This window comes from Aptenodytes forsteri, unplaced genomic scaffold, assembly GCF_000699145.1.
Source record: "Aptenodytes forsteri isolate BGI_AS27 unplaced genomic scaffold, ASM69914v1 Scaffold108, whole genome shotgun sequence".
NCBI classification, from domain to species: Eukaryota; Metazoa; Chordata; class Aves; order Sphenisciformes; family Spheniscidae; genus Aptenodytes; species Aptenodytes forsteri.
This window is the reverse complement of record NW_008794448.1, coordinates 1,290,126-1,314,467: the sequence shown is the minus strand read 5'-3', so window position 1 is coordinate 1,314,467 and position 24,342 is coordinate 1,290,126. Positions and strand designations below refer to the sequence as shown.

General features: G+C 37.2%; 1 protein-coding gene across 1 annotated transcript in view; it reads right to left on the bottom strand.

The window, feature by feature from the left end:
- Positions 1 to 14,551: 14,551 nt before the first annotated feature.
- AQR (aquarius intron-binding spliceosomal factor) overlaps positions 14,552 to 24,342 on the bottom strand; it is a 67,587-nt gene continuing 57,796 nt past the window's right edge. The window contains exons 32-36 of the mRNA XM_019474883.1: positions 21,244 to 21,414; positions 20,414 to 20,499; positions 19,435 to 19,609; positions 18,183 to 18,296; positions 14,552 to 14,994 (exon numbers count right to left, since the gene is read on the bottom strand). Coding sequence (XP_019330428.1) covers positions 14,746 to 14,994; positions 18,183 to 18,296; positions 19,435 to 19,609; positions 20,414 to 20,499; positions 21,244 to 21,414 — 795 coding nt within the window. The 3' untranslated portion in view covers positions 14,552 to 14,745. The remainder of the gene's footprint in view (positions 14,995 to 18,182; positions 18,297 to 19,434; positions 19,610 to 20,413; positions 20,500 to 21,243; positions 21,415 to 24,342) is intronic.

Below are 24,342 nucleotides of genomic sequence, written 5' to 3'. Positions count from 1 at the left end.
GTAGAGCATGGGAAGCTGAAAAGTCCTTGACTTGCGTAAGCACTACCTAGAAACAACTAAAACATCGGTGTGTTATCAACATTGTTCTCACCCTAAATCCAAAACACAGCACTGTACCAGCTACTAGGAAGGAAATTAACTCTATCCCAGCCAAAATCAGGACAGCCAGGCTCAGGGGTGCCTCAATTCCTGAGAGACATTTGCTGTTTGCAGTGATTCCTCTGTTCCTTGCAGCCCACCCAAGACCTGAGCCACTTGCTGGGGCCACGTCTGTTGCTGTGGGCATGCCCGTGTTTTGGTACAGTGCGGTTGGTCGTGTTCAGGTGACAAAAGAGGAAACAAGGGCTTTTGTCAAACAATGTATTCACCTTGCTTTCCTGCTTTGGTGAATGCCTGGCAGAGAAAATCTGATCGTTTAAAAAGCCATAGAGTTGTGCAGTAAAGGTAAGGCTGTTTTCCATATATTTTCCTGCTTTTGCTGATAATTGAGCAATTAGTGTACTTTTCAGTACGATATCATAAAGCAGCATAAATTCAGCTAATAAATCCATGCCATCCTTTCCCTGAGCCCTGCTATAGTCTCTTTTTCTAAACGGGAACAGTGAAAGCAGTGTTAGTGTGTTAGTATGAAATATTAGTGTGATTGGTATGAAATTAGTCCATGAGCAACACTAGGTAGGGTTATATTGTTCAAGAAAACATTCTTTCTGGTCATATTTTAAATGTTTTGTAAACAGAACTTGGCTAAAGAAATGGAACTGTTTAGGCTGCCCATAGATCCAGAGTTACTGTTATTTTTCAAGACGTCATTTACTCTATCATGATTTCAAAGCAGTGCCTGCTGCCGTGTTGTTCATGTATTTTATTAGCGTCTGAATTAGAGCAACATGTTTAACTCAATAATACTGTGCCACCCACAGTGATCACTCATCAGGCTGAGTAAAACTGCTTTTTACTACCCTAACTTTTGCCTCTGTTTCTCCTCGATATTCAGCCACTTTATGGCCTTATATATATGGCTGATTAACAGCAGTCCTGTGATAACCAAGGTGCACATAGTAAACGCTTGGGTTTTAATTTTAAAAGAATTTCCTGAGCAGTTAGTATTTTTACCATGAAACCTCAATTATGAATTATTAAAAATGAAACACTGAGAAATGTTCCGGTGTTTTAGGTACGATCAGTTTATTTTTCCATTGTTTGATTTTTCTTGGTTTATTTAGCTGCTGGACATCTCACAAAACTAGCAGAAAATGCCAGGTTGTGTTTTGGATTGTGTAGCATTTTCATACATATAAACATATCTGCAATTTTCCAGACCGCTGAAAGAATGAACAAGGCAGAAATAAAATGCTCTGACAGCTCACAACACATCTCAGTCATTGGGGAGATAACTGTTAATAGTCTTGGTGGATAATAGGCTTGATGGTTCTGTTAAATAAAGCTCATAGTCTCAAAGCTCAGCACAGGGAGTAGGTGTTAATGAAAAGGACCAGCAGATATGTAAACTCAATTAACCTGGTACTAGTTCTGTGCAACCTGTTTCTCATTAATCCAGAGAATAAGCAATGGGAGGTGTCCTTCTTAGGTTGCCTGTTGACAACCTGAGAAGTTCTGCAGCTTTATGGGCTAGCCATAGTCTGGACCTCGGAATTTTCTTAACATATTACATTCCAAATGTATTATATTCCAAACGTTGATTGTATTCTTCATCTATAGCCATATTTTCTCATGTGTTGAAGGTACATTGCAACTTACCTCTGTAGAGCTGTGTTAAAAATTTGCATCCAAGTCATTCTAGTCTAGAAAACTACTCATTAAAGCGAATCTGATATTTCCCATTCCTCCTTAGGAAGTTTCACAGGAGGCATGTGTGACTTGGTATTTGTTACACTAGATTTTTGATAAATATAGGAAACAGTTTTTTCTTGGCTGAAAATATCTTTTTTTCCCAAAAAATAAGATTTGCAAACAAAAGAGAGTTCTATCTCTATATCTCCGTATACACTTGCAGTCAAAGTTAACCCTTCTTCTCCGTGTCACGGTTTCAGATGGCAGACTGCAACTGCTTAGTGTGGGTATTATTTTGGCTCATTGTGCTGGTGTTTCTTGGCTGGCCCATAGGCATAGCCTTGTGTGCCCTCTATGGATTCCTTTCCCCTCTTGCTACTTTAATAGGACTAGATGAATTAAGCGAAGTGTTGCTGAAGGGCGCATGTTTGGGGAGGCAGCGTGCTCAGAATGTGTGCAATGTCAAACCCCTATGTTAAGCAATGAAGACAGCCCTGCATCGGACAAGCATTCAACTGTATGCTGCTGGATTTCATAGTTTACTTTGTTAATCTTAATTTTTCAGTTCTAAACAAACTTTTCTTAGTTTTTAACTGTGTACATTTCTCTTGTACACCTGCCTGCCGATGGGAAGCAGTGAATGAATTCCTTGTTTTGCTTTGCTTGCGTGCGTGGCTTTTGCTTTACCTATTAAACTGTCTTTATCTCAACCCACGAGTTTTTCTCACTTTTACCCTTCCGATTCTCTCCCCCATCCCACTGGGGGGGAGTGAGCGAGCGGCTGCGTGGTGCTTAGTTGCCGACTGAGATTAAACCACAACACTGGCATTCCCTGACATTCACACCCGTAATCCTGCAACCTTGGGAGAAACTATCTTTGCGCTGGCTCATATAATCCCAACAGGGTGGCCGGGCTGGCTGGAGCTGCCAGGCAAGGACAGAAGTGTGTTGAAGTCACCAACATCAGCCAGAGACTGCACATCCCAAGGGGAACTGCCGGCTGCCCTGTTAAAGCCGTGGTATGTCACCTGTGCCACAGAGCTGAAGATGCAGCTTCCAGCCTTCGCCATGGTTTTGGCAGCTGCATGTTAGTTGATACAGTAAGTATCTTCTGATCTCAACTACAAAAAGCATGAGGTAGGGAAACTAAAGATAGACGCTAATACCTGTGCATGTCATGTTTTGATTAGTGGAAACTTTTGGAGGAGAGACCTGGCGTATCCTAGAGATATTAAAAAGGGGTCTCCCCCTTCCTTCCATGACAAGGATAGAGAAATAAGGATGGCTAAAGAATTTTTGCTGTCATCTTACAGACAACTTCACTGTGCCCAGTGGAAAAGAGTCCATTTCGGAACAGACATACAATAGAAACAGCAAAGAACCGAACAGGGAGGAAAACATGTGTCCCAAAATCCCTATGGGAAGGTTTCCGTGTGTGTCAGTTACACAAGCACTTCAGATATTCCTCAAATCCTCCAATTTCTTTCATTTTGTCTTTTCCATCTTTTTGTTAGATATCAAGAATATTCTATAATTTCCAAGGAATTTTCAGTGTGTATTTCTGTTATCACGTTTGGTAATTTCTTAAAAGACAGCTTACAAATGCTGTTGTATAGGCAGCTTTTTATAACTCAACTATTTATGCTTCAGAAAATTCTGGTAAAATCCACTTAGGCTATATTAAATCACATCAGAGTGAAATGCTGTAAGATATTCTAAGTAACTTTCTTGTTACCTAGATATCTCAAAGAAAGTCTTAGCCACAAAATGATTTGAGCATTTAGTTTAACAAAACATCTTATAGTCAAGGTAAATACATGGTGATCAGAATTATGTCAAAATTATGTCTGAATGATGTCAACATTTTTTTCACAGTGTACATGAAGAGGTGGGGTGTTTTCATAAATTTTTTCAGCACTGAAGTTGCTAAACAAATGTTATGGTTGAAAATGTAAGTATACGGATGTCATGATATTCACAGTTATAATGTTATAAAGTTGCAGTTATAAAGCTGCTGGCAAGCCTAGCAGCTGAAATTTTAAACACCCAGTCAACTTAAGCAGAAGAATGAATTAAAATAAACTGCACAGGACATTGCAAAACATTGGTACTATATCTTCAGTCTTGCCTTTGCTGCGCAGGCCCTTAAAATTCAGTTGCAGATGGCTATTTTTTTTTCTTCCATTAGAAAACAGACAGGCTAATCTTCACTCTGAACATGTACTCACTGAAATAATATTGCAAATTAGTGCTCAATTTCTGATTGCCTTTCATAAAAAAGCTAGTTAAATAGCTAATTAAAACTGTCTTCAAACATCTCAGTTGCCAATATATTCAAGATGTCCTAAATCTGGCTTCAAGCTAGAAGAAGACAAGAAAGTACAGTCTTTGTTGTTCTGTTGAATGACTTCCCTATTTCAAGCAGATTTTACTAGGGTATCTGCAATGTTGGTAGTCCACAAAATTTAATGAAAACACTATGAATACGTTCAAGTCTTTTCTCAGAATTACCAAAAAGATTGTTATGAATAATTGTTCCTTGTCTCCAAGATTGCTGATTTGAAAAGGATGCTGCAAGACTCACTGTTTTTTCTCCATCTATTGGTAGCTGTACAGTCTAGAGCTAGATCTGGGAAGAAAAAAAAAAAAGACAAAAAAAAAAAGACTTTTGTGACTACAACGGCACGTAAACAACAAAATCTAAAACTGTAACCTGAAAATCTGCACATAGCTCCTGCCTAATCCTAAAGGGTTGTATGGCTCATGAGAGACCTTGAGGTACATGGCCTAAACTCAGAGTCAGGCAGTGGCAAATTAGGTTACTGGCAGTTTGGCAATTTGGGCCAATTACCCTAATACAAATTTCTACTTATGAGCACATTCATTCTTTTTCACATTACATCCTTCACAGGCATACTATATCCAGTCCAAAATGCAAGCAAGGCTTATGTCTTTCCCCTCAACCTGTGTGCCTAATGTGACCGTATCCAGACTGCAAAAAGCAGCAAAACTCGGCCAGCTAAGAGTTACCAGGTAGGGGAAAAAAGGTCCCGTCACCAGCAAACTGAGACAGTGAACCCATGTCAGAAGGTGGAGGGTAGGGGAAGATTCCCACCTAGGCTTTCCTGGTTGACTTGAGGAAGAGAGCTTTTCTCTGCAGGCATGAGAATAATCACGAACACCAGTCGGTTCCCTACCTTTACAAAGGAGAAAGGTAGCCTAAGGTGGAGACAGGTGCCAATTGGGAAAATATTTGATCAAAGCAGATGAAAGAAAGGCTAAGGATACTCACGACAAGTGAATCCAATAGCGACCTCTGATTCCAGAATTCTTGTCACGGTTTGTAGCTTTGGGTCCCTTCAATACTCTCATGGACTCGCTGTTGTCTGCTACTTCTCTTCAAACAGTGCTACCCTGAAATCGGCATTTCAGACATCCCAAACCCTGAAATCATTTATAAATGCTCCAACTGGGCTGTTGGTTATCTAAACATTCTTGTTTGAATTCTTTGGGATAACGTGAAAGGAAAGTGAGGAGAGCAAGCTCAGTGAGTCGAACAGTGACTTCATTCTCAGAGAGGTAATTTCCAGACTGCAGAACAGAAATCCTGAGACACAGCAATCATCTTTATATCTGGTAATGGCCAACCTGCCTGCACATGGCTGTTGCTTTGTAACTAGTTTGTCTCCCTACTATGTGCTCCATTGGAAGGTTTTAATCCTCTCCCCGAAGATATGAGCTTCCACAGAGAAAAAACAGTTATTCTGGGAAGGAGTGGGAGTTGCTTGCCAGGTTACAGTCAAAGTCAGTGCCCTAAAGTTACCGCGATGGTTCTCTCTTCAAAAAGTTGAGCACTTCAGTGAAATGAAGTCCAGTTTTCATCTAAATGGCACCACACAAAAGACCAAGATCCATTAGACATGTGGTGAAAGTGTGCTGCAAAAACTTTAGGGAAGTAGCCGTCTTTCATACCTAGGTAAGACCCACTGCATAGACATGCACACACACAGACACACTTCTCCTGAAGTTTGGCTTTGGAAAGAAATAAAACAAGCTAGTCTTTAGTCAGCTGCACATCCATCCCAGTTTTTTAATCTAAAGTCACTAAAACGTTTTCCCTGCTAGTGCATATACGTTTTGTTTTTGCAATTGTATTTATAGTTCGTTTAAAAGATCTTGCTAGAAGAAACATGGAACTGTTGTTAGATTCATAAATTAAAGCTAAAACACTGAGGTATATATTTAGCTTACTGCTACACATTACTGGGCATCTCCTCATAACATGCTTATTGCGTATTATGCCTATTGCACCTCTGATCTAATGCCCCCACCAGTTTCCACCTATCGCATTCCAGGTCCCAGTTACTCACAGTCACGCAATCCCTTACACAGAAGTTTGGATAGCAGTTTTCAGGACAGCTCTATATTTGTATGTATGTAAATTTAGCATCTTTAGCTAAGGTCTAGGAGGATTAAGATAAAAATTCTTGACCCAAACCCTCATTAGCTTGGGTGGAACATGCTCTCCTCTAGTACTCTCCTTTGCTGGCAGAACTCAGAAACCTAGGAGAGGGATTGCCTTCTCCACACCTCCTCCTCCATGGTACAGGAACATCAGCAGTAACTTACATTGGCTCTTTATTCCACTGTATTCATCCTGGAACACTGTAAGGCATCATCTCTAAATATAATAAAATAAATCCAAATAGAATAACTTTAAATTTGCAGGAAAAACCCTTTTTGGGAAAATGAGATGCCAAAACACTACTTAAAAGGGCATTAGATTGTTTAAATTGAAAGGCTTTTCATATATTCCCATAGGGAGAGAGCATGTAGGGTATATATTCATTCACAGTGAAATAATACCAAAAACATTTTAAGTCCTGGTTTAAACTAGTAGTTTACAGAATAGGCTTTAACTTACATTAAGTAAAATATCAGGTTTCATACTGACACAATTAAGCATATCCCATTTGTGATTACAGTAAGAAATTCTCTTAAGAAACAACTTTCTCTACATAAATTTACCGCTACACAAGATGCGTATGTGTATTTCCACTGATATTTGAGTTTCAATAAATAAAATTTAAAACACTAAACCTGCCGTGTTGGCTAAGTTTTTCTTTTCAGTTTTTCTTTCCAATTTATAACGATAATTGTTTCAGCTTAGACTTACAGGGTGGTACTGTGCATAGGACTGAGCACTAAGATGAGTCAGGAGCAGCAGCTGTCCTCGGTGCCTCATCTCATTACGCAGCTCAGACTGACAGAATGCCAGTGGGCGAACATTGCAGGAGCAGGGAGCAATCTAGGACAATTGCCCCATCGCTGAAGTATCTGGGTATGCAGGAGCAAGGTTAGTTCATAGTACATTAGAGATCAAACGAGATAAAGAATGGAGCCTGTGAAAATAACGAGCTACTCAGGAGCATTTCTTAGCTCTGAGTAAAACTAGCGGGTGCCTGAAACATGGTCAGTCCAAACAAGGAAAGAAAAGGTATGTTACTACATCCTGTACCAGGATAGGAAAACAGGGCATCGAACACAATTTTAATGGTTTGAGCTTCATGAAAATGATAGTGACATATTCAATTCTGTGTCTAGGACGGTCAGTTTTCAAAACTGGAACTCAAGTGGTACCGCAAACATACTTGATCAGAGCTGGTCAGAGTTTCAAGTTTTCATTTTGTGTGAAATTCCAAATTTTAAAATTTCCTTTCAGTGCTAATTGGAATTAAAAAAAAATCAGAAATTTTAAACACACTGAAATGTTTTGGGTTTTTTGGTGTGGGTCTTTTTGTGATTTTTTTTTTTTTTTTAAATTGGGAGTACTGTATCTTTTACTTTCTATTTTATCACTTGACTTTCTAATAACATAATTCATGTAAGGGAAAAGTGCATTACTAAAGCCAAGTGCTTGAACAGTTTTTGTTTGTTTGTTTTTAAATATGAAATCAACGTGCAACATTTAACTATTAACTAACATTTTGGGAAAAGCATTGCTTTGGGAAAATTGTCATCAACTCTACAATCACATTATTTCCTAAAACAATACCCCACAAATTTTTCCTAATTTCCTAACATGTTTTCTGTTCTGAAAATCCCTAGTTTATCACTTATGGTTTATGTAAATCACATTCACTACAACAGTTTAGATAAAACGTTATAATAAATACAGAATTGACCAGGATGCCATGCGTTCTGGCCTTCCACTCCACGTGATCTTTCACTACTACACACTGACAGAGATAAGAAAATCCAGACCAATACAGGGTAGGGTATCAGCAAAAACCAGTCCACAAAATAAGAACTCAACATTTTCTAGAAGGTGAATACGTAACGTTCTCCTCCAGGATCTGTACGAAGCCACAAAACTGCTAATAGAGACTTTAGCTTCAGTAAAGATTTCTATCAATCAAGAATAGTAAAAATGTTTTGGGTTTTTTGGTGTGGGTCTTTTTGTGATTTTTTTTTTTTTTTTAAATTGGGAGTACTGTATCTTTTACTTTCTATTTTATCACTTGACTTTCTAATAACATAATTCATGTAAGGGAAAAGTGCATTACTAAAGCCAAGTGCTTGAACAGTTTTTGTTTGTTTGTTTTTAAATATGAAACCAACGTGCAACATTTAACTATTAACTAACATTTTGGGAAAAGCATTGCTTTGGGAAAATTGTCATCAACTCTACAATCACATTATTTCCTAAAATAATACCCCACAAATTTTTCCTAATTTCCTAACATGTTTTCTGTTCTGAAAATCCCTAGTTTATCACTTATGGTTTATGTAAATCACATTCACTACAACAGTTTAGATAAAACGTTATAATAAATACAGAATTGACCAGGATGCCATGCGTTCTGGCCTTCCACTCCACGTGATCTTTCACTACTACACACTGACAGAGATAAGAAAATCCAGACCAATACAGGGTAGGGTATCAGCAAAAACCAGTCCACAAAATAAGAACTCAACATTTTCTAGAAGGTGAATACGTAACGTTCTCCTCCAGGATCTGTACGAAGCCACAAAACTGCTAATAGAGACTTTAGCTTCAGTAAAGATTTCTATCAATCAAAGAATAGTAATTTTCAATATATCTTTCCGGTAAGCAAAACCATTATGTCTTATCTTAACTTTATCCTATCTTAACTTTAGTCATTATTAGGTTTTAATTTAGAACCATAGAGAGGTGATATTTGGATATGCATGAGTTCTGTTCAAACCTCGGTCATATTTACATACATTACAATACAGCAGTTATTTATTTAACTCGGCTCATGTTTTCAGAGGTGGTCAGTGTCAGACAGCAAGACAACTCTTCCGCAACTGGGCTTTTCTTTCTCCCAGTTAGTCTTGTTTCAGTGTTCCCGCGTGTGTCCTCAGCACAAGAGGATTATTGGCGAGGCGCTTTCTCCCCTCTCTGACTCAGCATGCAAAACGTGGTATGTCTCGTTTCAGAAAACATGGTATTGCCCAATAGGACATGACTGCTGCTGCCAAAAATCACTCTCAAAAAATAGGGCAAGTCTGTACGGCTGGGGATTAAGGTCAGAAACAGAATCTTAGTGCCTCTATACTGAGCTTCTCCCTATCCACTTCTGCTGCCCCTGAACTACTTCCTTTACAGTAAAGATATATTATGTCCCTAATGACTGTCCCATCTAAAAATAAGTGCTCTTGACACACAAGAGATGTCAGGCTAGCACAGCAGGATGCTGAAGCGTCTCTAGATGCGTAGCAGGGCTTCTCTTACACTGGGTTGCAGCAATTTAGGAATTCACACTTGATAAATGCAATAAGGGCGGCTTCTTTTTATCTCTTGCAAACAGTGCCAGGACTGATATATTCTTGACCCTTATTTGGGTCCCCAGCTTATTCTTTTATGCTGTTCTCTGGAATCATAAAATTCTACTGTTTCATTAGGCAAACATGCACCGTAGTTGTATACGCTTTTTCACTGACTTCTATAGATGAACTATGTAATTGACAGCAGCTGGCTCAACTTTCTGCTTGAGTCTACATTTTCTTAAAAGACACTCACTCATACAGAAACATACTCTGTTTGCTCTGATAGTGTTTCTCAAACAGAGAGATAATGCCTGAACTCTGGAAAGGTTCTTACCTATAGCTGAAATGACTCTTCTTCAGCTTTTATTTTTATCTTGTTTTCCAGATATAACAGTACAGCAACAGGCTTCTTTGCATTACACTTAAGTAATGCTATTACTTGATTCAAAGATCCATGTCTTCGCTCTTTTTTTTCAAGGTGAGTGAAAACCGTAACGGAAGCGAAATGAAACATACTATTTAATAGCAACATATTACATTATCCCTGATATGGGCTAGATTAAGCTGATTAAAGCCCTGCCAGAGCAAGGCCCAGAGAAATAACCTGTCCTTGTTACCTACCACAGGAGTGGGAAAAGATCCCTTTCTCATTACAGTAGTAGTATTTAGTCTCCTGAAATATGACTATTTACAAACTGAGAGGGAGGAGTATTGCAGGTATTGTTTCTCCCTCTTTTCTTGCATTCTCTTCACTGTAGAAATCTTGTAGATGCCTGTGTTGGCAAGGAGGAATTTTATTTTGGAAGTTTGAGTACTGTACCTTTTCAGAAACCTCCCAACAGTTAGGAAAATACAGGGACTTACAGAGGATGCTTAGCTGAAGGTCTTTTAAGAAAGTTCTTTTTCAATTTTGCAATGGAAACAGCATTCTTTTAAAATGTGTTTATCAGTGCTATAGCGCATAAACATTACACAGTTATTGGGCTTTTTTGACAGGTACCTAAGCAACCAATCCTCTGAGAAAAAGGATTGTTAAGAGAACTGCACTTGAGAAACCACACAGCAAAGGAAGCACTAAGGGCCATAAAAAGAGCCTCCAAAACTCCCCTGAAAACATTCATTTTCTGTTGATTGTTTCTACTGGGAGGATTACCATGTTTGGCAAAGGAAACTACACTGCCATATGTCTTAATGGCATTCACAGCTTCTTGACTGCTGTGGGTTGTGATTCATTTGTTGGCTAGGACGTTCGCTTTTGTCTGCTTGCTCTACAAGATTTCAAGTGTTACCTAATTCTTGTTTCAATAGAATTGTATGTCATCATGCTTATCCAGTATGTGATCAACATCGCCTCTAGGTCTTCTTTTTTTAAAAGACTTCTGTGATTTCAGAGAAGAAAACTGATCTCTCGTCCTGTCAAGCAAAGGCATTCTGTCAGGAAAACTTAACTTCTACTCCTCATGAGAATACTTTTCTTCAGGATTCATATCCTTTTATGTCCCAGGAAACTGCAGAGATCCGTTCCAAGAGGGAGGAGAAGGGGGCCAGGTGTTTGCTTCCCTTTTGAAGGAAGTTAGAACCTACCTTATCCGACACAGAGCAGTATTTGGTATCCGCTACTAAAACAAATGCAAGATAGGCTAGGGAAAAGTATATGGCCTCAACTTTAGGAGTTTATGGACATATTCATTATTGTAAACTGCTTATTGAGACCTCCAGCTTGTCTCTTCTTTTCCCCTCGTCAAACTTTGTCCTGAAGTTTCTAAAACTAACTTATCCACCATCTTTGCCACATTGCCAAGCCGTTCCAAAGTCCCATACAGACTAAAGCAAAAGCAAGCCATGCTCCGAGAGTGTTACTAAGGCATTTTCTTTGGTCATACCTAAACCTGCACTTACAGCATTATTTCAGTCACAGATGGAAAGGGGCCTGTATTTATATAGTACTATCTCAGCTATGTATGGATGGCAGAACCCTAAGTAAATTGCTCTTTGTCCTTGTTTTTCTGGCTATTACAGAAATGAACAGTACATTGAATTACAGTATCATTTTTATATCAGCACAATATTAACAGTCCAAGGGTTGAGCTGTTTCTAAACTAGTCTCTATTTAAATAAATCTGGAAAGTAGTGCCTAAGTTGTTTTACAGGCTCAGTGTAACAGAGGAAAATTAAGCAATTCATGGAAGTGTTGGCTAAATAAATGTGAAAAAAAACCACTAACAGGTTCTTTAGTTTCACTCGAAAAGTCTTTAGTGGGTTTTTTTTTTTTTTAATTACATGGCTTTGGAACGTCTTTAGTGTTTTTTTTTTTTTTTTTTAATTACATGGCTTTGGAACAATAAAAGAAAGTAATTTTATATCTTTTCCTCCGGTTTATACCCTTAAAGGATCTTGTCTTCACAAAGATTTTGTTCGTTAGGTTTTCACACAGTGCTATAGTAATTCTTTGCAATAATGCCTGAATATAGTTTTTTAAAAGCAATTTAACAATGGTTTTGTTCACTTACTTACAGATTTTGTCTTTTAAATAAAAAAAAATAAATTTGTGTTTTTTTTTTTTTTTTTTTTTTAAATTTCAATACATTCAGTTTAACAACCGGATCTTGTTGTTCAGTAGAATAAAAATAGGGACATCAGAAGGGGATGCTAAATCCCAAGTAAATATTGCCATTGGAAAACAAACCATGTATACCAAAATTACAGTTCTAGACCGCTTCACTTCTCCCACCTACTCTTTCTTATAAGAAAATGTAAATAGAACATAAAAACTATTTTGGTGGAAAAGACAAAGTTCATCCTTTACCAAAAATGAAAAACAGAACTGAAAAGCTTTTGGGGAAAAAAAAGCCCCAAACCCCTAACCTCGTACTCTAACTCAAAGCCTCAAGAACTTTCCAACCACTGCTACAAGAAAAACATGATTTTCCAGACTTCTCAAAATGCATTCTCCTAATGCTATCATGCCCCTGAAAAAAAGTAAAGTTCAACATACGGAAGATGGCAGCAAGGACAATGAACCACTTGCTCAGCTCAAGTCAACTCAACTAAACCTTCCATCTCTTTTACAGGTGGTGCTTGGTCCCTCAGAAAACTACATATTAAGGCTGTTCAAGCTTTTGCAGTTGTTTGCAGTTCAATTGCCTCTTCCTGCACCTTAGCCAGAAACAACCTTCATTACAACTGCACTCACCTTTTTGGGGCAACACCGAAGTCAAGGACGACTCTAGACTTGGCTGTCGTTCTACAAGGACTGAGCCAGAAGTAACCACGCACACCTGGGGCCTGCACACGGAACCCAGCATCACACAGGCAGGTGTGGTCACAGTTCGTTGCAAACTGTGCACAACTCAAAAAGGTCTTTGCAGCTCCTTTTAGCTTTGGGCGCTTGCTAACAGTCATTCTGTCCTAATTACTGATAGAATCTCTGTCAGTTAAATTATCCATTTTAGAAAAAAAAATCCAGAGTCCTTTTCCAATTCCTAAAATACTAAAGCATAATAAATGATTGTAGGCCTCAAATATTTATAGAAAATAGGCTGGAAAATAAAGATGACAACCCTCAGCTGAGCTAGTTGCTTGTGGCCTGAGGGCCCTGTATTATTCAACCCTGCATGAACATGTGAATGTTACTGCATGAAACTTGTCACCCAAATGTTCAACACTGTAATATTTGTTCTCCCAGGGCAGACAATTTGGTAATAAACAGTACACTCCCTTCCAATCAAAACAAGCAATGAAAGAACACACATTCCGCTCAAATGATTAGTTTTCTTGTTTGAGAAAACTTCATTTCAGTGAATGAAAAATGTAAGACAACACTGTGTACCAATAGCAAGTATTAGTTACTCCTGAGCTCCCCTCTAACTGATGAGGGGAGAATGATTTCAGGGGGAGGGGCAGATGAGATCTCAGCATGCATGCATAATAAGTATGCAATAGATGTGTGTCATGGAGCTTGGCTTACTTTATACTATTTCTTTTTTCCTTATACTACAAAAATATTAAGAAAAATAATTAACTTACAAACTTTTATTAATAGCACTGAAGTTAATTATTCTCTACTCAATTTAGTGAGGAAGTCCGTCTGGCAGCTTCACAGCTGCAATGCTTGAAAACCAAGCATTTTCCCTTTGCCGGCAATAAAGGTGTTCCTATGGCTATTGCTTTGTTTGAAAATCTACTTGGAAATTCCTAAGTTTCATTGAACCACTGAATAATTTGCCAAGTTGGTAGGCATTCTTAATGAACCAGGGAAAAACCTTTCTCTGATCATCTTATGAAAGATGTACACTTGGAAGTTACCCCAGAAAACCCACTCAACCATTATGTCCTTAATATCAATATTGTATGTTTTGCAAATCCTGCATTCAGGGAACTACTTTCATTTTTCTTCCTCATGTGGCTTTATCCTGGGCAATTACTGTGTCCTCTTAAGGCAAGAGTCATTTATTTCAAAACACTAACTTAAACAGTGCTTTGAAAAGCTGTATCCTCACTTCTTCCATAAATAATGATCAATTAAAAACAGCGGCAGAAGTCAACAATGAGAAAATGCTACAAGTACCTGGGCCTTATGAAAATCTGAGAACCTAAGGTCCCAATTCAATAAAGCTTTTAAACATTTCGAAGTCCCATGGTAATTCACATTTCTCAGAACTACAATTAAATACCTTACTGAACTTGAGCCTATGCCTAAAATACCACCTCAGTGTACACGAGCACAGCTCTGCGTAAGGAATTCTCCATTACAAAATATTAAGGAAACTATAAAGAGTGTCTGACCAATATTGAATATACTTAATCGGTGAGGTTTAATGGATAACTCAGTGGCTGAATTAAAGGTCAAATATTCAAACCAGGTATAAAAAGCGTCTTTACTGAACAACTTATGAAAAGGAAATTGTATATCATTTGAGGCCATTAAACAAATTACATTACTGATACTGACAAGAACTCGTTGAGGCCATTAAACAAATTACATTACTGAACCTGACAAGAACTCAGTAAAATGTTTGCCAAACATTTTGCTTGTCCACAAAGCATCCAGTGAAAAATATACCAAACAGGTCACATTACACAAGCAACCATTTATAAAAGTCAATGTAAAAATAGTAATTATATTCCTAACTGCTTTTTAGATGACAAACATCATGTGGGTCACTTTTCAGTCTCATTCTCAGGTTCACTGTCTCCACTATCACTGTCTCTTCCGGGGTGTTCTGGCATTGTTCGATGTTCATCCACTTCGGCCACTTTCAATTCTCTTTCCTTTATCATTTCTTCCCCTACCTTATTTTCTTCTTCTTCTGCACCTTCCCGCATGCCTTGCACTTCACTTTCTACTTCAATCTCTTGAGTTTGAATAGTTTCTGGTTCTTCAATCATGGCAGGTGGGGGCAGTAAACGCTAGGTGATTAAAAAAGAAAGGATTTTCAGTTTTTACAACAAATGCATCTATTTGGGCATCTATTCCTATTTTAGCTTGAACTGTTCACCTTATATTTAGGATTTTGCATTAGATAACAAGTTAACAACAAAGACTTAAAATTTAGAAGCCCTAATCATTTGTAGGCACTTAACTCCTATTAAAAAAAAAAAAAAAAAAAAGAAGAATAATCTTGGCTCACACAATGGTCGTCTTAGACACATTTTTTGCCTGAAAAGAGGGTGTTAAAAACGCAGTACTTCCAATTCGAGGATATCAAACACATTTCATTATCCCAAACAGCCAGACAAGTAGTAGGGCTATGGTAAATCCCTACTTGGAGCCACGAGCACATTCCTACCGTAATCTCATCTATTACCATTTCAAACTCCTAGATATGTTTAACTTGCTTTTTGAGGCCTTTAACAGGCCTGTCTTTAACAACTCATTCCAGTAATTTCCCCTTGAAACTTCTTATAAAATGCTATGTGAACGTTATTTGTACTTATACAAGTTTCACCCACAGCTGTAAGTGTAGAACAACGCAAGTTCCAGTAACAGTTAAAGCAATGCTTAGATATTTTTCACATAATACTTCTGGAAAAGTACTTTAGTATATTCAAAGTGTTTTGCTTGCAACCAAAAAAGTAGTTTGCAAAACATGATAAGCAGCAATGGTAGCCATATTACAGACTTCAGAAAAAAAATAACCAAGAACACAGTGAGCTGAAGAGGATGAATGTTATACAACTCCAGGCTGTACAGAAACACTCATACTTCTTGCAGCCTGACATTATTTAATGACATGATGGATATTTCCTTGGAATATTGTGAAGCATTTAATGAAATGAAAGCTCAATAAACCTCCCATGGATGATTGTTTAGGGTTTTTTTGCTTAAAGGCACCTTGGCTTCACATCACAAATTAAGTGTTTAATTACAGTGAAGTCTTATCTTCAATTAGATGACACTAATATTTCAAATTTCTGACAAGCATGGGCAAATCTATGAAGCAATGATGACTACCAGCAGAGATATGAAAAGCATTTTTTATAGACTTTGAAGTTATCATACTGGTCTCTATAATCCATCTGTTCACAGAAAAAGTGTATTTCAAAACCAGAGATCCTTTAATTACAAAAATATATTCTTGATGCATCAGACTTCTTCTGTGATTTAGTTAGATGCATGTTGTGCTTTGTGACTACTACTGTTAAGACTAGTGTAGAAGAAAAGGAAAAATATCATGTTGTACTAAATAGGGTAAAAGAAATTTAAAGCCTGCTTTTTTTTTTTTTTTGGTAGTTCAATTTTGGCTTCTCCTGCAAGGAGAATGTGATTCATTGCCACAGTAAGAAACCAGCAGTTTTGTAACTAATTTTAACTAGCAATGGATAAGATGAGGGTGCTAAAAAGAGTAACTGGTATTAGCAGAAGGATCGGGTCCATATTTGATTAAGATGTCAAGCAAAAATTTTGGTAAGATTTAGATGCTACCATCTGCTTTTCAGGACATGTATACACTTCTCAGTTTTGACAGCGTTATTCATTTGCATCTGAATGTGACCAACTGCACAGTCCACTGAGTCTTCATCACATACGATCTGCACGGTTGAGAGATCTCCAACTATATTAGACAAACTGGCTCCAAAACAAGTCTCGTCATGTGCTTATAGGACTGGATTTCTAACAAAACAGTGTGAGCTTTCACTACTTCAAAAAAAATACAGTTACAAGAAGAGGAGATTTTAGTAGTGTCACTCCTCTTTCTCTATCCCCTTTTCTTTACAGCAGACAGATAATTAGAACACTTCCCCAGAATAGTGAGAAAGCATCCTGTCCACCTGGCAAGGGCTTTTTCTGGGTCGCAAAACGCTTCAAATTTGGCTGAAGCTATGCCTCCCAGAAGAAAAATACAAAGAAACATCCAAGATTCACTGGCTAAGAACTGCAAAGGAAAAGAAATTTTCTATCTGAAAGTCTGACATTCAGTTAAAGGAGAAGTTTTGGGTTCTGATCTCTACTGATTACACTGTTCTGTATCAGATGAAGCAGTCACTGGAAGAAGGATGAAGAGGAGGCGATAGAGAAACATCCTTGCATTAAAGAACAGAACCTAGATCTCACAGATAAGTACCTTGGACTATCTGTTCAAGGATACAGAGCCACGCTCACGCTCTCTTCCCACAGCCAGCTAATACAGAGTGAATAGTGTCCTTTTACATCAATTTTTTCCACTTTTGGAAATCCTTCAGAAGAGCAAAAACCAAGAAGGGAACTTTGGAGTACCATGAAAGAATAAATTATAGGTAATTTGTATAGGTAAATCATGATATACCCCAGACATTAAGTGAAAGCTGATACAGTTGAGGGGTAGCATTTAAGACCTCTCTGTTTACTATCAACTACCTCTAAGCATCTACAGATCCAAGTATGCTGAGTAAAGGCAGCTTTCTGCTCAGTATACTATCTAAACTACCTTAAAGCTCTGCTCACATACATAAGACGACAAGGTGTTTCTGTTGGGTTCTGAATTCTGCTTCAGGGATTAAACACTGACAAAATTAGGTACAGAAGTGAGAAAGCATCTACAACTGCTTCCAACCTCATGCTATTTTGCTTGGTGCTGAACTAGTGCTGAAAAAAATTGCTCCAGAATAAAAATGCTACAGCTGCTAACCAGCCTGGATAATGCAGTGAGCTAATGTGGTTAAAATGGTTCCAAGACAACATCTGGTCTTTCTATACACTGCAGGCTTGTCATGAAAAGCTCTATTACAAAACATTATTGCACCATGCAGTGGTGCTGTAATACCACTAGCTGCACTTACCTGAAACATAACACACAAGTTTACTTCAAGTAAATACTGGACAGGCTAGTTCTTCAGTATTAATGAGGAATCTTTGGGCCCAGACAGAGCCATGTCTAGCACTCGGCATCAATTACTGCTGGTTTTGGGGCCCTAAATTGGGGCTTAAATTACTGAAAGCTACAGCTCTTGCTACTGCAAGATTTTAAAGACCTCTATATTCTCACTCCCAGTCATAAAACCTTCTTGAATTTTAAACATAACAGGAACAGTCTCAAACCTCAACAGCATCTCACGTCACGTACTAAAAATCAATTTTATTTTAAATGCACACCTTCCAAATGTTAGAAGGTCCTTACCTGTTGATAGTGGCGTGTACTCTGTATCATGTGCATATACATATTGTACACAAAGTTAGCCATTTGAGGCATGTTCTTAATAACATGTATTTGGTGAGATGGTCTTTCTCCGTTCTAAGGAAGGGGGTAAAAAAGCAGACATTCAGCAAGCAAAGCAAAACAACCATTATTCAAAAGTTATTTAACTGTATTAGAAAACATAAACCCCAAGAAATTAAATAATGCTTTTTAAAGAAAAAAATAGCTAAATTCTTTGGAAAGATAGTAAGTGTAGGTCTTACACTTTGGGGAACTGGATAAATCATGATACTGCAGCCTAATGAAGAAATTTCAAAAGGAAAGGCTGGGTTCTGATGCTTACTCCATAAAGTACATTTTGGACTTGAGTCATTTAACATATTAAAGGCACAAATACTGTAGAATCAGATTAGGACTTAGCCTACTTGTCCACCACTGTCCAGCTCCTTCTTGCTCACATTCGCTGACCATACACACTGCATTCTTTGTTGCATAGTGGACCTGAAAGTTTCAACTCAAGGGCCCCCTCCCAAACTTGTCAACAGCACTTAAGACCAGGGAAAGATCTGTAACTGAATTTTGAGTTCATGTAGGCACCCCTTCTCAAAGCTCCAGGAAGCAAAGCTGATATGCTCCTCCATTTCTTCATTTAGTATCCTACTCTGTGTGTCCTGTGCTTAGATGCTCAATACAAACCTTTCCCTAAAGATCTAGTGCAGTATTACAAATTACATTTTCATACTTGCGAACCTAGCTCAGAAATAAAACTTTTGCAATTCTGGACCCAATTTAAAAAAAAAAAAAAAGTTAATTGATTATCCTGAATTACTCAGTCAAATGTAATTTTACCTCTTTCAATAAGAAGCGATTAGCTTTGTGTGGCTTTTTTTTTTTTTTGAGAAATAACATTATTTTGTTTCATAACAAGACCAAAAATATATAACACCAAAAACTTACCTGTTTATCATAAAAGAAAAATATTGAATCACTTACACAGGCAGAACTTAGGAAAAAGCATGCACAACAGACTTACATTGATAATTAAGTTTTGTGGAAAAATCAGTTAAAAACAGCTAGTGTGTATCATGATAAAAAGTTAACTCTAGGGACGTAATTATCCAAGAGGCACTGGTTTAGCAGAGAAGACGGTCCCACCTCTTATACCCCACTCAAAAAAAGTGGGCAAACACACACACCCATTACAGATAGCAAAACTCACAGCAGCTGTTCCTACCTGTCTTGCTGTTGGAAAACATTCTGTGGGAACAATATGGAGGTGAAGTGGTCGAGCTGTGAGTTGGCTGAAAGCTGGAGTTAGCTCAAAACAATTCTGAAACAGCGATACCCTTGCAAAGATATAAAGCCCGAGCCTTGCTCTTGACATGGCAACAACTAATCGTCGGACATCCCTTCAGAAAACAAACAAAATCAATCATGTTCTTTTCACTGATAACACAGTTGCAATAAAAATAAGTAGAAGTATACAGAAGTCTTAATTAAAGGAAACAAAGTCATCTGCTAAAATACTATTTTGTCTTTAGTTTTTTTCCCAACATACTGTTTCAGTAACTACCAAATCCTAGAACCTTTATATAAAAGAGGGTTCACTGTACCGATAATGATATGAAAAATCACCCTTTACTGTTTTCCTAGATTTCAGAGGTAAAGATTTACATTGGGAACAAATCACAATAGCATTTCTGTATCCCTGAATGAGTAAACATGAGTTTGATAACTCATCTAACTACTGCTGAATAGACAAGTCTTCCTCCACCCCACTCCAAAACTGAAGTGCAAACTTTTTAAACTACACATCAAAATGCAACTTATGCAGCGATCAAACATTTCTGATACAAAACAAATAAAAAGCTCACTTACAGGAAAGAATCAATGAGAAAATTTAAGGCTGCATTTGTTCAACAAGCATTACATTCCTATCGTTCTACTAGGGTGAAACCAAGTTCAGTCTATCTGCAGTAATATAAACTAATTATAGTATAAGAGCCATTACTAAAGGATAAAGTGGTTGTGAAGAAGGTACCAGACAGTTATAAAAGGAAGAATGTCTGAACTTCATTCAATACATAGCATTAAACTTCACTTCTACTACATACTCAAATAATTGAACACTTTTGTATAATGTACTATAAACATCTTTCTGATACAGAAAACATGTAGTTTAACGACACTACAAGAGTTATCTTCTTACATACCTAAGGTGGCCTACAGCTTTGGTACGCACTAGTGAAAGGAGAATATAATCATTTTGTTGACCCTGAAATCTGTCCACAGTTGTTACCTAGAGAATCAAAAAACAAGAAAAAACCTCCGTAGGTTAATCTTTGCCATTTCAGTGTAAAAGTGACACCAAAATTTTAACATCAACTTCGTACTGAGACTGCAATAAATGGGAAGAGAAAAGAAAATGTTTTAACTCTGTTTTAGTTGACCTCTAACCAAACATCATCAGCCTGTTCTTTTCGGGAGATGTTGGGAGGAGCTTTTGTCTGACTGTATAACAATGCTTTTACATTTTTATTCAATTCAGACAGCTAACAGCGGGGTGCTAATACCAAAAGATTGTGGAAAGCCGTCAGTTTTATAACACAGAATTTTAACCTGCAATTAGCACCAGACTTTTATAACTATGTTTTTTATTTGTTCCATCAGATTTGCCATTATACGTTTTCTCAAATAATTTCCACTCTGGGTGGATCTTCCTATGGGTGTGATTTTTGGGGTTGTTTTTTTTTTTTTGAGGACAAAATAGATGACAAAGAAAAGAGTTATTCTGTCCCATGTAGTCTGTACCCTTTCCAACTTCACTGACTTCAGTTTGTTTGTATGTCAAATTACAAACAGGCAGAAACAAGGGCACTACTCTATAACATTCCATAGAATGTAGGTTAATAAATGTGTAGTTAACCAGGGAATACTTGCGCAGAAAGCTGTGAATCTATTAAATTAGTCTGTTCTATAATATGACAATTTAAAAACAAACAAACCAGAACCACTCCAATGATGGATATATTTTCAAAGTCACCTTGTTTGGCCGTCCAATCAGTGGATTATTTCCACACCGCTGATTAATGACATCACGGATCAGGTGTTTCTGTCCATTGTACGTTGTCAGGATACTTATCTTGTCTGCAGGATAACCAAGCAGGCACATATACATGAAGAGTGCTACAACATACTCTGCTTCACCAAGATTCTTAAGTTTAAAAGAGGAGGGGGGGGGAAGAAAAAAAGAGGTTACTCAACTACTAAGGTTGGAAAGAATAACATCTGTGACATTATCATGTATTCAGACAAGAATCTCAGTGCTGAGAAACATCTATAGATCTGATCTCTCTTTGCTCGCTTAAAAGCCATTTTGAAAGAACAAAAGAGCCACAAGTAGGTTTAATAACTTCATTCTGATTCCTCTTCAGAGAATTGCTGAAAATCTCTACATCAATATTATTGTCAGTCATTGACTGACACTTTCCAATATCTACTCAGAAGCTCCCAGTTTTATTTCAATACAAGATTAAAATCTAAATATTTAATAGTCCATTTAAATTATATTTATGAACTATTAAATATTTACACATTTGTATATAAATGCATTTATATGTTTATAGCTGTCTGCCCAACGGAACTGCCACCTTAACTGTATTATTACAGAACTCAACCAATAAAATATTTCATTTTTCTTTCTTAAAGGTCACATGCCAAAAACCCACCTGTTATGCAAAACTGTGGAATTATTATTTGTTAAAAAGTATTACAAGCCGATAAGTCTACAGATACCTGTATTTAAATACAAGGGTTTAAAAAACACTTAGCGCCCATTTAACACGGTTCCAAATAAGCACGCAAAAAAGTTGCAGTGACTCAACTCTCCAGTAAGCTGAAAGTAAGAACTAGTTGAAGTAGAATAACTAAACTCCTTTCAACTATTAATTAGGAGAGAGACATCTGGATTATCAAATCCAGTTATTTCTACTGAGGCAATACCTATTCAATTTCAAATGACCAGCTGTTATTTTGTATTTCATAACTTTTTTTCTGTGCCATTACTAACAATAAATGTCTGACCCAAAGCATCACTCTTCTGGCTGTAGGAAGTTTTGTCCTATTCCCAGACTGAAGTTATTCATAGCCTGTTTAAATCCCTTTTCCATCAACAAAAATTGTCTTTCAGGCTAAAAAGTTATTCTCAATTGCTGACATTTATTCCTGCTCTATTTATACTGGGAATCTTATCCCCACTTGGTGTACGTTTGACTAGGCTAGACATACCAGCCTCCTTTATTTCTTCTTCTTAAGTGGGCTCTGCATTACTTGGAAAATGCAGTTGCTGCACATACCAAACACCTGTGGGCGTAAAGCTATTTTACAAATCTTAATCCCCTTTAAGTCTGGAAAGAAATGCCCAAATTCACAAAGAGATAAATAATACATGGCAGGAATTAGTTATCTCATGAAAAAACATGCAATGCCACCAACATACTCTGCCGATCTCTCTCCATCCTCAAGTTCATGAAAAAAATTAACCGTAGGATATATTATAAGAGTTTGCTGATGAAAGCAACTGTTGTAATGATAAAGGTGTTCTGTGTCCTTGCGTGAGTGTTCTCAGTCTTCTTTGGCCCAGGAGCGACTAAAGCAGTGTTCAGATTCTCAGTTATCAGAATCCTGTTTTTAAGGCACTAATTTCAGCTGTTCCACAGGACAACTTTTTACTACTTGTACATTACAGTGTTACAGCTTAAAAAACAAAATCATAAGAAACTCTCCCCTCCAAACAACCCTGTCCTCAAACTAGAAATGAGATATAGTGGATTATGGCTCACCATGGCTTTGTTCATTAACAGCACACTCATTTGTATTTAAAAAAAAAAAGTGAGAGGCACCCAAGCATAAACTATGGATATCTTTCATACCTTTTAAAAAATAGATTAACATAATTCTTAATGATCTTCCCAGGGAAAAAGTAACCACGAAAATTATCACCTTAAAGTATATTGTCTGCTTTCCGTAATATTAAACAAAATATTAGGTGTTAATTCCATGTTTGAATTAAACTAATTTATTAACTTGCACACAGCTCCTGCCTCTAACTTTGCCGAAACCCAAACTGGTAATTTAGGCTCCAGAATTTGTTTTCATCACTGTTTTTAAAACACAAAAAATAAGAGGACTGAAAATATAAGCATCTCATTACAAGTGTAAAAAGTTTTCCTATATTTAAGAGAAATAGATGGAGGCTGTGGTTGCTGTCTTAATTTGAAAATTTAGTTGAGAAATTCCAAGGCTAAGGTTTTTTTTGCAATCTACTTCAGCCTCAATGTGTCTCTGCCTCTTACGTATATTTCTTGCAGTACTGTGTCATTCTTTCATGAATGGGCTTTTTAGCGTTCTTAAATATAGATCAAATGAAAACAGTGACTTTTCAAACTCAAATATGTGCCGCAGAGTGAACTTTGATCCTTCATGTACAGGGCAAATGCTACTGTTTATTTCACTATCATGGAAGTACAGCTGAATTACAATGGATTAATTCGCCCCATAGGCCAAAACAACGTTTCATAATGAATTACACACCAAATCTCACCCCTCTCATAACATTGAGAAAACACAGATATCAAGCAAAGTCATTCACCTTGAGCAAAAAGCACAACATAATACATTATCATTTTCAACATTCAAAACTGATTAAAAGGAGAAAAAATAAATCATGCATACGCATAACAATTATCTGAGAACATGAATTAAACATCAGTTTACTGTATTTTGATAGTCTGTCTTTATTGCAGATTTAATAAGCCATATTCAGATTAAATAGAGTATACATGTAATAGTAAAAAGTTTTCCTATTTTTAAGAGAAATAGATGGAGGCTGTTGTTGCTGGCTTAATTTGAAAATTTAGTTGAGAAATTCCAAGGCTAAGGTTTTTTTTGCAATCTACTTCAGCCTCAATGTGTCTCTGCCTCTTACGTATATTTCTTGCAGTACTGTGTCATTCTTTCATGAATGGGCTTTTTAGCGTTCTTAAATATAGATCAAATGAAAACAGTGACTTTTCAAACTCAAATATGTGCCGCAGAGTGAACTTTGATCCTTCATGTACAGGGCAAATGCTACTGTTTATTT